The 16,262-nt window shown below is 39.7% G+C and overlaps 1 protein-coding gene across 3 annotated transcripts in view; it reads right to left on the bottom strand.

Annotated features, from left to right (window-relative positions):
* Positions 1–9,374, bottom strand: part of LOC115149021 (platelet-activating factor acetylhydrolase IB subunit beta) — a 35,290-nt gene extending 25,916 nt beyond the window's left edge. Inside the window, exons 1-2 of one of the 3 annotated variants that reach the window (XM_029691477.1) lie at positions 8,761–9,374; positions 8,187–8,268 (exon numbers count right to left, since the gene is read on the bottom strand). In XM_029691477.1, the coding sequence (XP_029547337.1) occupies positions 8,187–8,267 (81 nt within the window). In that variant the 5' untranslated portion in view covers position 8,268; positions 8,761–9,374. Of the gene's footprint in view, positions 1–2,951; positions 4,388–8,186; positions 8,269–8,760 lie in introns of those variants that run through there. The other 2 variants (XM_029691475.1, XM_029691476.1) reach the window with 2 other exon arrangements.
* Positions 9,375–16,262: the final 6,888 nt, after the last annotated feature.

Genomic DNA, 16,262 nt, shown 5'->3' with positions numbered 1-16,262 from the left:
GCTACTTCTAAATTGAATGTGGTGCTCCTAACTTTTCTACCAATGAAAAACAGTGCTACCAATTATAATTTTTTATTAGAGCCCTGGTTAAAACACAGATCTAAAATCAATGTCAAGTGCACTGTTAGCAAACCTTTCTGTAAAGACAAGTGAGTCATCAATAACACTCATCTGCAACCTCTCTTTCCTTTCTTCTGTACTCCTCAAGCAGCTCTGAATTTCTGTACAGTTGCTCTTTATGCTTCTCCACCCTAGCTTTTGAAGCTTTCTTTCCTTATCTGCCAGTCTTTAATCTAAACTTATTTTTATTATCAGATTGTTCTGTTTATTATTAAACAACCCCGAAAGGAGCATTACAAGGAGCATTACACTCAAACATGTTACGTTTGTCAGATGTTTACATACCTCAAAAGTCTTATGGGGATAGTTCACCCAAATTAAAAAATTACACTGGTAAATTGGTTTCCTAACCCTGTAAGCAGTTGATGGACAAGGTAAGATAGCAAACTATGCTTTGGTTTTGTTTAGCATTTATAGCACAAAACCATTGCCACTGGATATCCCCGACATAAGCATTTTCACGCTCCATATCCAAATCATCCCAAAGTGTAAAAAAAAAAAAGCATTGCATAGCTCAATAAAAGTTACTTTAAGATATGGAAATGAAATGCGAAAAATTCTAATATCATGGATATTAACTTACATTGGTTTTGTGCTATAAATGCTACAAAGTTGGAGACAGTGATCAGGTAAACAAAATACAAGCATAGATTGCTGTCTTATCTCGTTCATAGACCGCTTACAGAGTAGGGAAACTAATATGCCATTTTGTAATTTGTGTGGACTATCCCTTTAAGTCCACATCCCAGGCCATTCACTGTGTAAATACACCCATTATGAAAAAAAATATAAAATAAATTAATGAAAAAGATAGGCACCAAATAAGATCTGGAAATGATGGTGTTGAGGCATACAACTGGCTCTACACAATCAATGGCATGGGATGTGTATTTATCTTGTGAAAAGCATGAGCTGGCGCACATCCCAAAAAAGTTAGTAGAGGTGCTGACGAACAGTGAGTAAACTGTAGGCTATAAAAAGTTGCACACTCTCTATATACAGCGCATTCGGAAAGTATTCAGACCCCATGATTTTTTCCCACATTGTTACATTACAGCCTTATTCTAAAATTGATTAAATATTTTTCCACCCCCTCAATCTACACACAATACCCCATAATGAGCAAATACAGGTTTAGACATTTTTGCAAATGTATTACAAATTAAAAAAAGAAATGTCACATTTACATAAGTATTCAGACCCTTTACTCAGTACTTTGTTTAAGCACCTTAGGCAGTGATTACAGCCTCGAGTCTTCTTGGGTATGACACTACAAGCTTGGCACACCTGTATTTGGGAATTCTCCCAGTCTTCTCTGCAGATCCTTTCAAGCTCTGTCAGGTTGGATGGGGAGCGTCGCTGCACAGCTATTTTCAGGTCTCTCCAGAGATGTTCGATCGAGTTCAAGTCCGGTCTTTGGCTGGGCCACTCAAGGACATTGAGACTTGTTTCGAAGCCACTCCTGCATTGTCTTGGCTGTGTGCTTAGGGTCGTTGTCCAGTTGGAAGGTGAACCTTCGCCCCAGTCTGAGGTCCTGAGTGCTCTGGAGCAGGTTTTCGTCAAGGATCTTTCTGTACTTTGCTCCGTTCATCTTTCCCTCGATCCTGACTAGTCTCCCAGTCCCTGCCGCTGAAAAACATCCACACATGATGCTGCCACTAAGCTTCAACATGGGGATGGTGCCAGGTTTCCTCCAGACGTGACGCTTGGCATTCAGGCCAAAGAGTTCAATCTTGGTTTCATCAGATCAGAGAATCTAGTTTCTCATGGTCTAAGAGTCCAGCTCTAGGAAGAGTCTTGGTGGTTTCAAACTTCCATTTAAGAATGATGGAGGCCACTGTGTTCTTGGGGACCTTCAATGCAGCAGACATTTGATGTTACCCGTCCCCAGATCTGTGCCTCGACACAATCCTGTCTCTGAGCTCTACAGACAATTCCTTCGACCACATACCCAAGAAGACTCAAGGCTTTTTGCTCTGACATGTGGGACCTTATATAGACAGGTGTTTGCATTTCCAAGTCGTGTCCAATTAATTGAATTTACCACAGGTGGACTTCAATCAAGTTGTAGAAACATCTCAAGGATGATCAATGGAAATAGGACGTACCTGAGCTCAATTTCGAGTCTCATAGCAAAGGGTTTGAATACTTACGCAAATAAGGTACTTCTGTTTATTATTTTTAAGACAATTGCAAACATTTCTAAAAACCTGTTTTTGCTTTGTCATTATGGGGCATTGTGTGTAGATGGATGGGGAAAAAAATACTCCATCCATTTTAGAATAAGGCTGTAACATAACAAAATGTGGAAAAAGGGAAGGGTCTGAACTTTCCGAATGCACTGCAAGCTCCCAGTAATGTAATTTCGGCATCATCTTCTATTCATAATGAGAATTAATGTTGGAATTTGAGTGTAATGTCCCCTTAACACAATTTATATCAAAGTTTGTCAGTTGCTTTCAGACCTCAAAAGTAGGGTAATCTCAAGAAGAATCTAAATCGCATGCCAACAATTAGAACATCATACTATATGTCTCAAAATGGTTTGTATTGCTTTTATTCGGAACCCCATTAGCTGTTGAAGAAGCAGCAGCTATTCTTCTCGGGGTCCACCCAAAACATGACAAATACAGAACACTAATGGACAGGAACACACATTTTAACTAACACTAGGACTAAAGAACAATATGACTATTTTAAAAAGTAATAAGAACTAGAAAATAAAGAAAAATAAATTAATAATACTACAAATAATGTGTGGGTGTCTCATTGTTCCTTGAGGTGTTTTCTTTTTTCTTCTTTAAAAAAAAAAAAGAGATTGTATTGCTTGCCTGAGTTGGAAGAGAAGTCCATGTAGTCATTGCTCTATACAGTACTGTGCGTCTCCCAGCCTCTGTTCCGAAGTGAGAAGAGACCCCGATTGCGTGTCTTATAGGATATGTATAGGTTTTGAGCTGTGTGTTAACTGGCTGAAGAAACAATTCTGTACTTTCAGCATGTCAATACTTCTTACAAAGACCAGCAGTGACGCAGTCAATCTCTCCTCCACTCTGAACCAGGAGAGTCTGACCTGCATGTTATTGACATTGGCCCTCCGTGTACATTTGAGGGCCAGACGTGTTGCTCTGTTCTGGGCCAGCTGCAGCATTCTCTGTCCTTTTTTGCCACACATGACCATACAACTGGGCAATAGTCAAGATGCAACAAAACCAGAGCTTGCAGGACTTTTTGGTTGCATGTGATGTTAAAAAAGCAGATCATCTCTTTATCACAGACAAACCTCTCCACAGCTTTACAACAATATAATCAATATGCTTTGACCATGAAAGTTTACAATCTAATATAACAACAAGAAGTTTAGTCTTCAGTGGAAAAGATAACCACCACAAATCAGGAAATTATTTGGTGCTCAACTTTTCCATTCATTTTGAATTGTTTGCATACAGCTGAGCTGACTCTACAAAACAGATGGTCTAGGATGGGGACATTTGTTGACCGAAGACCACTTTTGAGTTCTGAAAACATCAGATAAAATTTAGATTTTTAAGTGTAATGTGCCTTTAAAAAACAAAGTGTTTCCCCTATATTTTATTTTTTGCAGTGGTGGGACACAAAATGGTCATGGAAGGGGCAGGGGTGGTGGTTGGTCAGATTCTTTTCCTCCAGGTTTCCCCTCTTAAAAATCACTTTTCTAAAAGAAAAACAACAAAATCGAATGTGCTAACAATGCTTAAACCACACCAGGAGACCATTTTTTCGGTCTGGGAAAAATCTGCACCACAAAAAATCTATTCATGCTCTTTCTAATCTATTATATGGTAAATAGTTAAATCAATAATATTGCTCAAAGTATTACACAGTTATGGTAATGGTCATCTAAAATGCCTAAATGGGGTGTAAGAGGACAATTATCAAATTTAAACATAATAAAAGAGACCAGCTTACTTTATAGCCATGTTTGATCTTCTCTTCTTAGTAATGCATTATGGGTCAAAATAAATACACAAAAACACTGTACTTTGTACAGGAACATTAAGAAATACTACGGTAATGTGAAACACGTGCTCAGACATGTTTTGTCTAAAATATGACTAGTTTGTAATGGGAATACCTAGAAATGATAACTGTCTTTGAATATGTAGCACTTTAAACAATATTTCATAGGTTTTAATTAAATATATGTTAGTTATTTTGGTAACACTTTACTTGACACCCAGCGTAAAAACACTATGACACGGACATAACCATGTCATATGTCATAACAGCTAACATATTATGACAGGTTATAACCTATGGTTATAACACTGTCATGACCCCTGTTGTGACATATATTGTGTTATTTTATGGCTGGTTATGACATAAGCGTGTCAAAACCCACGTTTATTCACATTTATTTTTTCCCTGCCAAGAACTTTCCTTTGAAAGTTTTTTAAGTCCTTTGTTGTTGTTGTAATGAATTCCTTACAATTTTTTCATCATATTTTAAATAACTTGTAGAAAATACACTTTATGACGAATATCATAAGGCATTATGACCATTCTGTGTCACTTACGACTAAGAAAATACACTTTATAACACAGTCAAGAAGCATTACGACCATAATAATCTTATAAACTAGATAGGCCTATCAGCTACATGCCCTTATGTCAGTCATCAGTCCTGCCGCTGAAATCTGTTCCTACATTCATCCCAGTCATCAGAAACAGAGCATTGGGGTAGGTGCATGTCTGACATCAATGTGTGCACAATTGCCATGACCATTTAATATGGTCAATTTCTGAAAATGTAATATAACATAAACATACTGTTGACAAGTAGGCTATGGTGTAATGGAATGTTTTGCCTTGTGTAGGTTTTGACATTTATAAAAGGTGTCATAGTCAGCCACAAAATAATGCAACATATATCACAACAGGTCTAAATATATGTCTAATGACAGTTATGTCAGCTGTTATGACATATGACATGGTTATTACCGTGTCATAACGTGTTATGACGCTGTGTGTCAAGTAAAGCGTTACCGTTATTTTTTAGCAATTAAACGCATGTAAAGTCCTTGGACCCGAATGTGTTACGGTAATGAGATTATTATTGACATTTTTTACACTTAAGATTTAAGCCCAAAACAGATTAAAGAGCCAGAAACCAAGCATAGTGAGCCTTAAAATGAAAGTAAATGATTTACGAGTCCCTTTAGAAAGTATTCACACCCCCAGCCTGAATTGAAAATGTATTAAATTGAGATTTGTCGTCACTGGCCTACACACAATACCCCATAATGTCAAAGTTGAATGTTTTTTTTGTTGTTTTTTTTTACAAATTAATACAATTTGAAAAGCTTAAATGTCTTGAGTCAATAATTATTCAACCCCTTTGTAATGGCAAGCCTAAATAAGAGTAGAAATGTGCTTAACAAGTCACATAATAAATTGCATGGACTGTTGAACATGATTTTTGAAGGACTGGCTCATATCTGTACCCCACACATACAGATAATTGTAAGGTCCCTCAGTCGAGCAGTGAATTTCAAACACAGATCGAACCACAAAGACCAGGGAGGTTTTCCAATGCCTCGCAAAGAAGGTAACCTATTGGTAGATGGGTAAAAAATAAAACAAGGCACTAAAGTAAACCTGCAAAAAATGTGGTAAAGCAAGTAACTTTTTGTCCCGAATACAAAGTGTTATGTTTGGGGAAAATCCAATACAACACACTACTGATTACCACTCTCCAAATGTTCAAGCAGAGTGGTGGCTGCATCATGTTATGGGTATGCTTGTAATCGTTAAGGACTGGGTAGTTTTTCAGGATAAAAATAAATGGAATGGAGTTAAGCACAGGCAAACTCCTAGAGGAAAACCTGGTTCAGTCTGCTTTCCACTAGACACTGGGAGATTAATTCACCTTTCAGGAGGACAATAACCTAAAACACAAGGCCAAATTTACACTGGAGCTGCTTACCAAGAAGACAGTGAATGTTCCTGAGTGGCCGAGTTACAGTTTTGACTTAAATCTGCTTGAAAAATCTATGGCAAGACTTGAGAAATGGTTGTTTAGCAATGATCAACAACCAATTTGACAGAGCATGTAACATTTTGAAAAGAATAATGGGCAAATGTTGTACAATCTAGGTGTGCAAAGCTCTTAGCTCTTATATCGACTCAGGTGAATACTTATGTAAATGAGATATTGTATTTCTGCATTTAATTTTCAATAAATTTGCTAGCATTTCTAAAAACTGGTTTTCACTTCGCCATTATGGGGAATTGTGTGTAGATGGATGAGGGAAAAAAAGTATTTAATAAAATGTTGAATTTAGGCCTTTCTGAAGGCACTGTATCTGAATTCATCACAGACATGGTTTAATGAGAATGACCCACACACACTTTGACACTCATCATATGCTGCTCCTATTCAGTTCTTTATTTTAATCGTATTATTATCTATCCTGATGCCTAGTCACTTTACCCTGCCTTGATGTACATATATACCTCATACCTCTGCACATTGATCTGGTACTGCAACTCCCTGTATATAGCTCCGTTCTTGTGCATTTTATTCCTCGTGTTACTAGTACTCCCTGTATATACACACTACATGACCAAAAGTATATGGATACCTGCTCATCCAACATCTCATTCCAAAATCATGGGCATTGGAGTTGGTCCACTATTCTAGGAAGGCTTTCCATTAGATGTTGGAACATTGCTGCGGGGACTTGCTTCCATTCAGCCACAAGAGCATTGGGCGATTAGGCCTAGCTCGCAGTCTGCCTTCCAATTCATCCCAAAGGTGTTCGATGGGGTTGAGGTCAGGGCTCTGTGCAGGCCAGTCAAGTTCTTCCACACCAATCTTGACAAACCATTTCTGTATGGACCTCGCTTTGTAAGCACAGAAACATCTAGAATGTCATTGTATGCTTTAGCGGTAAGATTTCCCTTCCCTTGAACTAAGGGGCCTAGCCCGAACCATGAAGAAACAGCCCCAAACCATTATTCCTCTTCCACTAAACTTTACAGTTGGCACTATGCATTGGGGCAGGTAGCATTTTCCTGGCATCCGCCAAACCCAGATCTGTCCGTCGGACTGCCAGATGGTGAAGTGTGGTTCATCAGTCCAGAGAACACGTTTTCACTGCTCCAGAGTCCAATGGTGGCAAGATTTACATCACTCCAGCCGGTGCTTGGCATTGCGCATGGTGATCTTAGGCTTGTGTGCGGCTGCTCGGCCATGGAAACCCATTTCATGAAGCTCCAGACGAACAGTTCTTGTGCTGACGTTGCTTCCAGAGAATGTTGGGATCTCGGTAGTGAGTGTGGCAACCGAGGACAGACGATTTTTACGCACTATGTGCTTCAGCACTCGGCAGTCCCGTTCTGTGAGCTTTTGTGGCCTACCACTTCACGGCTGAGCCATTGTTGCTCCTATACGTTTTCACTTCACAATAACAGCACATACAGTTGACCGGGGCAGTTCTAGTTGAGCAGAAATTTGAAAACTGACTTGTTGGAAAGGTGGCATCCTATGACGGTGCCACGTTCAGTCACTGAGCACTTCAGTAAGGACGTTCTACTGCCAATGTTTCTCTATGGAGATTGCATGGTTGTGTGCTCGATTTTAAACACCTGTCTGCAACAGGTGTGGCTACAATAGCCTAATCCAATAATTTGAAGTGGTATCCACATACTTTTGTATATATAGTGTAGCTCCATTCTTGTGTATTTTATTCCTTGTGTTACTATATTTATTTTCATTATTATTTTTTTAACTCTGCATTGTTGGGAAGGGCTAGTAAGCAAGCATTTCACAGTTAAGTCTACACCCGTTGTATTTGGCGCATGTAACAACTACAATTTGATTTGTTACATACTGGTGGAGATGGAGATTGAATTTAAGATGGACATGATTCTCTGTTCCATCCATGTTAGGTTCTCTCTGTGTTTTGTACACACACACGTATTACAATGAATCAGTGACCTTAGGTTTCACAGAGTCAGAGTCCTTCGGGTCAGTCACTGACAGGACAGTATGGTGTAGTTAGACAGAGGCAGTAGGGTCGACTAACCTGGGACATCCAGCGGTCGTCTCCCTGTATATCCTCCACTGCCTGGGCCACTGCTGCTGGGTTCATCTCATCGCCACTCATCCTATCACACACATCACAGAGGAATTAACGTTACAACACACACACAATAAAAAATAATATGTCCATTAATATGTCCTGGAGAATAACACCTGGTAGGTTTTTATTGACAGAAAGTTGTTGAGGCTAGCTTCTAGCTTTCGGTTTGTGCACAGTGGGTGGTGAGAGACAACATTGCCTGCTGGGAGGCCTCACAGACAGCCAGGTGTGCGATGGTGGGGAGAATCTAATGTCAACACTGAGGGCAATGAAGCGAAAGGGCTGGAATTTCGCACACATCGTATCTACTGATAACAACAACCCACTGTACTTGGCGCTAGCAGTTCAGCAAGCTTAATTTGAGTTTGAATGATGAAATTATGAAAGGGCCATGCTAGACGACCCAAGAAGCAGCGTTAATAACTGCGGACTGTCGCTGTTGTCTCTCCCGACCAACACACAAGGCAAGCCCGCGAGTCAGTCAGCCCGTGAAACCGCCGTACCCTACCCCTTGTACCTGGAAGCTTCCGATGATGGCTAGTTCTTGTCAATATAACCAGAATATTTCCTCGCGCACGGAGGCTGCACGGCTCCGATGTTTTGCATCCAATGATGTTAGTGCGTCGGTGCAGATTCTGCTCTCGCGCTTGGATGCTAGCAAGCTAACGTTAGCTGGCTAGCAACTCACCCTAATAAATTAGCTCCTCGTTTCCTGTCAATAAAGAACTACGATATAGCTTCTCTGTTACTCTAACAATCAACTATCTGCAAAATAAATGTCTCAGTGATTGCTCTAAATGTGAAACTTATCGGTCGAATCGACCCAACCTCCCGCTCTTCAGCATCCGACGTTTCCTTTTTTTGCTCCCTCTCTTTCTCTCTCCAGCAGGGTTGCCAGGTCAAGCTAAAATTTCTAGCCCAATTACGACAGAAAATGTGCACAAAAGACCTGAAACTAGCCACATTTTTTTTCACAGCAAGAGATGAGTAACCATATTTATACAAATACAACTTTTCCCCATAAGTTATCGATCCAATTAAGAAGGAATATCAGAGTAACTTCTAACGACTTCTCACGACGAAAATTCGTGTTTCCTCAAAATATTAATTATTGCAAGCTATAACATGACGTAATAAAGGTATTTCAATATGTGGCAAGATAAAAGATAGTTCACCCATATTAAGCTCGCTAGATCATTTAGGGGGTATGGTATATGGCCAACGCAGACGTTAGCCATGGGATATTGGCCATATACCGCAAACACCGGGATTCCTTATTGCTATAATAAACTGGTTACCAAAGTAATTCCAACAGTAAAAAGTAATGTTTTGTCATACCTGTGCTATATGTTCTGATATACTACGGCTTTCAGCCAATCAGCATTCAGGGCTCGAACCAGGTTTATAATTAAGCAATAAGGCCTGAAGGGGGTGTGGTATATGGCAAATGCTAAGGGGTGGGGCTCGAACCACCCAGTCAGGGCTCCAACCACCCAGTTTATAATTGTAAATAAATCCCCTTTGCGCATGTATTTGTATTTATTATGGATCCCAATTAGCTGGTGTCAAGGCAGCAGCTACTCTTCCTGGGGTCCGACAAAATTAAGGCAATTTTAAAAACATTACAATACATTCATAACAGATTTTACACTTAGGCCCCTATTCCACTACCACATTATCTACAACACAAAATCTATGTGTACGTGTGGGTATAGTGCGTATGTTATCGTGTGTGTATGCATGTGTCTGTGCCTATGTTTGTGTTGTTTCACAGTCCCCGCTGTTCCATAAGGTGTATTTTTATCTGTTTTTTAAATCTGATTATACTGCTTGCATGAGTTACCTGATGTGGAACAGAGTTCCATGTAGTTATGATTCTATGTAGTACTGTGCACCTCCCATCATCTGTTCTGGACTTGGGGACTGTGAATAGACCTCTGGTGGCATGTCTTGTGGGGCATGCATGGGTGTCTGATCTGTGTGCTGGTGTGGCAGGTAGCCTAGTGGTTAGAGCGTTGAACTAGTAACCGAAAGGTTGCAAGATCGAATCCCCAAGCTGACAAGGTAAAAATCTGTTGTTCTGCCCCTGAACAAGGCAGTTGTTTCTAGGGAGTCACTGAAAATAAGAATTTGTTCTTAACTGACTTGCCTGGTAAAATAAAAACAGACAGCTTGGTGCTTTAAACATGAGAGTACCTCTCACAAATACAAGTAGTGACGAAGTCAATCTCTTTGAGACAGGAGAGATTGACATGCATATTTTTAATGTTTGCTCACTGGTACATCCAAGGGCCAGCTGTGCTACCCTGTTCTGAGCCAATTGCAATTTTCCTAAGTCCCACTTTGTGGCACCTGACCACACGATTGAACAGTAGTCCAGGTGCGACAAAACTAGAGCCTGTAAGATCTGCCTTGTTGATAATGCTCTTTGTTAAGTGTTTCAGTCATTTCAGTCGCTGTAATAGCTGACGTGTATATTTTTGAGTCATCCGTATACATAGAAACTCTGGCTTTACTCAAAGCCAGGGGCATGTCGTTAGTAAAGATTGAAAAAAGGATGGGACCTAGACTGCTGCCCTGGGGAATTCCTGATTCTACCTGGATTTTGTGGGAGAGGCTTCCCTAAAATAACACCCTCTGTGTTCTGTTAGGCAGGTAACTCTTTTTCCACAATATAGGAAGGGGTGTAAAGCCAGAACACATTTGTTTTTCCAGCAGCAGACTATGATCGATAATGTCAAAAGCCACACTGAAGTCTAACAAACCCCCCCCCCCCCACAAATGTTTTATCATCAATTTCTCTCAGCCAATCATCAGTCATTTGTGTAAGTGCTGTGCTTGTTGAATGTCCTACCCTATAAACGTGCTGAAAGTCTGTTGTCAATTTGTTTACTGTAAAATAGCATTGTATCTGGTCAAACACAATTTTTTCAAAAACTTTACTAAGCGTTGGTAACAGGCTGATTGGTCGACTATTTGAGCCAGTAAAGGGGGCTTTACTTAGGTGACTTTTGCTTCCCTCCAAGCCTGAGGGCACACACTTTCTAGAATGCTTACTTTGAAAATATGGGAAATAGGAGTGTCAATATCGTCCGCTATTATTCTCAGTGATTTTCCATCCAAGTTGTCAGACCCCATTGGCTTGTCATTGTTGATAGACAACAATCATTTTTTCACCTCTTCCACACTCACTATACGGAATTCAAAATTACAATACTTGTCTTTCATAATTTGGTCAGATATACTTGGATGTGTAGTGTCAGCGTATGTTGCTGGCATGTCATGCCTAAGTTTGCTAATCTTGCCAATGAAAAAATTATTAAAGAAGTTAGCAATATCAGTCGGTTTTGTGATGAATGAGTCATCTGATTCAATGAATGATGGAACTGAATTTGCCTTTTTTCCCAAAATTTAATTGAAGGTGCTTCAAATCTTTTTACTATCATTCTTTATATAATTTATCTTTGTTTGATAGTGTAGTATATTTTTTTTATTCAGTTTAGTCACATGATTTCTCAATTTGCAGTACATTTGCCAATTGGTTTTGCAGCCAGACTTATTTGCCATTCCTTTTGCCTCATCCATCTCAACCATACAATTTTTCAATTCCTCATCAACCAACGGGGATTTAACAGTTTTTACAGTCATATTCTTAATGCGTGTATGCTTATTAGTAACTGGAATAAGCAATTTTATAAATGTGTCAAGTGCACGGTCTGTTTCCTCCTCATTACACACCACAGACCAACAAATATTATTTTCATCGACAACATAAGAATCCCTACAAAACTTATTGTATGACCTCTACACTTTATTAGGCCCATCCTTTGGAACTTTGATTTTACTAGATATGGCTACTATATTGTGATCACCACATCCGATGGATCTGGATACTGCTGTCAAGCACATATTTTTTTGTTATTCTGTCTCTCACTGTTCAAATAAACCTACCATTACAATTATAGACCGATCCTTTCTTTGTCACTGGGCAATCGTACAAAATCAGCAGGGGATCAAATACTTTTTCCCCCACTGTAAAAAACTAATGTTAGGCTATTTTCTGGCAATTGTGCTGTTATTATGTTCCAAATGTTAAAACTACAAATGGCCCATTTACGAGATTGACTCATCATTTCAATAGGCTTTGGCTACAGACTAAAATTTGGGTTTATGATTGTAATTCAATTTTACCATGGTTTGCTTAAAAGCAGGTAGCCAATAGCCCCTAATAGGCCTGCATTTCATTTCAGATAGTCTACAGTAGCCTAGACAAGATGTAGGCAAGATGTAAACTGAACGACTTAGCAGCTTGCTTAGTTCAAATTGACAGACTAATTTATACAATATGAATAGCGATGCGATTAAGCGGTAAGAAGTGGTTGTGTTTCCCAATAGCCTGCTAGAATAGGCTACTGAGGATGGGGTCATCATTTCAATCACTGAATAAAATATTAATACTATGTACAGTACTAGTCAAAAGTTTGGACACACCTACTCATTCAAGGGTTTTTCTTTATTTTTACTATTTTCTACATTGTAGATTTACAGTGAAGACATCAAAACTATGAAATATCACATATGGAATCATGTAGTAACCAAAAAAAGTGTTAAACAAATCAAAATATATTTTAGATTTGAGATTCTTCAAAGTAGCCACCCTTTGCCTTGATGACAGCTTTGCACACTCTTGGCATTCTGTCAGCCAACTTCATGAGGAATGCTTTTCCAACAGTCTTGAAGGAGTTCCCACATATGCTGACCACTTGTTGCCTGCTTTTCATTCACTCTGCAGTCAAACTCATCCCAAACCATCTCAATTGGGTTGAGGTTGGGTGATTGTGGAGGCCAGGTCATCTGATGCAGCACTCCATCACTCTCCTTCTTGGTCAAATAGCCCTTACACAGACCGGAGGTGTGTTTTGGGTCATTGTCCTGTTGAAAAACAAATGATAATCCCACTAAGCGCAAACCAGATGGGATGACGTATCGCTGCAAAGTTCTGTGGTAGCCATGCTGGTTAAATGTGCCTTGAATTCTAAATAAATCACTGACAGTGTCACCAGCAAAGCATCCCCACACCATCACACCTCCTCCATGCTTCGCGATGGGAACCACACATGCGGATCAGTTCACCTACTCTGCGTCTCACAAAGATGGCGGTTGGAACCAAAAATCTCAATTTGGATTTCCACTGGTCTAATGTCCATTGCTCGTGTTTCTTGGCCCAAGCAAGTCCCTTCTTCTTATTGGTGTCCTTTAGTAGTGGTTTATTTGCAGCAATTCGACGACGAAGGCCTAATTCACACAGTCTCCTCTGAACAGTTGATGTTGAGATGTGTCTGTTACTTGAACTCTGTGAACTATTTATTTTGGCTGCAATTTCTGAGGCTGGTAACTCTAATGAACTTATCCTCTGCAGCAGAGGTAACTCTGGGTCTTCCTTTCCTGTGGCGGTCCTCATGAGAGCCAGTTTCATCATAGCTCTTGATGTTTTTTATGACTGCACTTGAGAAACTTTTCCGGATTGACTGACCTTCATGTCTTAAAGTACCTTGTCACAACACAACTGATTGGCTCAAACGCATTAAGAAGGAAAGAAATTCCACAAATTAACATTTAACAAGGCACACTTGTTACTTGAAATGCATTCCAGGTGACTAACTCATAAAGCTGGTTGAGAGAATACCAAGAGTGTGCAAAGCTATCACCAAGGCAAAGGGTTGCTACTTTGAAGAATCTCAAATATAAAATATATTTTGATTTGTTGAACACTTATTTTCCTACTACATGATTCCATACGTGTTATTTCATAGTTTTGATGTCTTCACTATTATTTTATAATGTAGAAAATAGTAAAAATAAAGAAAAACCCTTGAATGAGTAGGTGTGTCCAAACTTTTGACTGGTACTGTATATAACTGAATATGCTAGTCAACAACAACCATTGTTGATTTTTTTAAAATTTGTTTTACCTGTAGCCTAATCTGACTACTGTTATCATCAATCTAATACATTCTAACAACTGATCGGCAATTGCAATAGAGCTTTGAGAATTTCCAATTTAATTTCTTAAACATGGCCGTTATTAATTGCATAATAACACAAGGCTACTACGACAATAAACTTATAGGCTATTTATTACATTGGTTTGCCAGCTCCAGGTAGGCTACACAACTAGTACAAATTTATTTGCAATAACTCCAGTGATATCGTCATTTCAACATCTTTATTGTATCAAATGGCAGTCTACAATGGCATATACAGTGCATTCGGAAAGTATTCAGACCCCTTGATTTTTTCCACATTGTGTTTCATTACAGCCTTATTCTAAAATTGATTCAATGTTTTTTACCTCATCAGTCTACACACAATATCCCATGACAAAGTGAATACCGCTTTTTAGAAATGTTTGCAAATTTATATATATATATTTTTAAACAGAAATACCTTATTTACATAAGTATTCAGACCCTTTGCTATGAGACTTGAAATTGAGCTCAGGTGCATCCTTTTTCCATTGATCATTCTTGAGATGTTTCTACAACTTCATTGGAACCCACTTGTCGTAAATTCAATTGATTGGACATGATTTGGAAAGGCACACATCGGACTACATAAGGTCCCACATTTGACAGTGCATGTCAGAGCAGAAACCAAGCCATGAGGTTGAAGGAATTGTCCGTAAAGCTCCAAGACAGGATTGTGTCAAGGCACTTCTCGGGAAGGGTACCAAAAACATTCTGCAGCATTGAAGGTCCCCAGAACACAGTGGCCTCCATCATTCTACATTGGAAGAAGTTTGGAACCACCAAGACTGTTCCTAGAGCTGGCCGCCTGGCCAAACTGAGCAATCGGGGGTGAAGGGCCTTGGTCAGGGAGGTGACCAAGAACCCGATGGTCACTCTGACAGAGCTCTAGAGTTCCTCAGTGGAGATGGCAGAACCTTCCAGAAGGACAACCATCTCTGTAGCCCTCCATCAATCAGGTCATTATGGTAGAGTGGCCAGACAGAAGCCACTCCACAGTAAACAGCACATGACAGCCCGCTTGGAGTTTGCCAAAAGGCACCTAAAGGATTCTTTGGTCTGATGAAACCAAGATTGAAATCTTTGGCAGGAATGCCAAGCATCACGTCTGGAAGAAACCTACGGTGAAGCATGGTGGTGGCAGCATCATGCTGTGGGGTTGTTTTTCAGAGATAAGGACTGGGAGACTAGTCAGGATCTAGGGAAAGATGAACAGAGCAAAGAGCTTAATGAAAACCTGTTCCAGAGGGCTCAGGACCTAAGACTTGGGTGAAGGTTCACCTTCCAACAGGACAACGACCCTAAGCACACAGCCAAGACAACGCAGGAGTGGCATCGGGACAAGTCTCTGAATGTCCTTGAGTGGCCCAGCCAGAGCCTGGACTTGAACCAAATCGAACATCTCTGGAGAGACCTGAAAATAGCTGCGCACCATCCAACCCGACAGAGCTTGAGAGGATCTGCAGAGAAGAATGGGAGAAACTCCCCAAATACAGGTGTATCAAGCTTGCAGCATCATAACCAAGAAGACTCGAGGCTGTAATCGCTGCCAAAGGTGCTTCAAAATAGTACTGAGTAAAGGGTCTGAATACTTATGTAAATGTGACTGATTTCTTTTTTCTTTTTCCCCCACAAAAAAAACAAACTGTTTTTGCTTTGTCATCATGGGATATTGTGTGTAGATTGGTGAGGGAAAAAATCGATTTAATCCATTTTAGAACATGGCTGTAATGTAACAAAATGTGGAAAAAGTGAAGGGGTCTGAAAACTTTCCAAATACACTTTAGGTCTAACTACAGTATACATGTTTGAGGGTTTCTACTACAATACATCATTCAAAACATGAAAACATTACTACATAAAACCATTAAATACAGTTGGAATGTAGTTAGAACTCTCAAACTGTTTCCATCTAACAGAATAACAACAAGCTGGGGAAATACGTTTAGATTGTAAATACTGCACTTTGCCTTTGCATTACCCATATATACTA

This window comes from Salmo trutta, chromosome 15 (genome assembly GCF_901001165.1).
Source record: "Salmo trutta chromosome 15, fSalTru1.1, whole genome shotgun sequence".
NCBI lineage: Eukaryota > Metazoa > Chordata > Actinopteri > Salmoniformes > Salmonidae > Salmo > Salmo trutta.
This window is presented reverse-complemented; position numbering and strand designations above follow the sequence as displayed.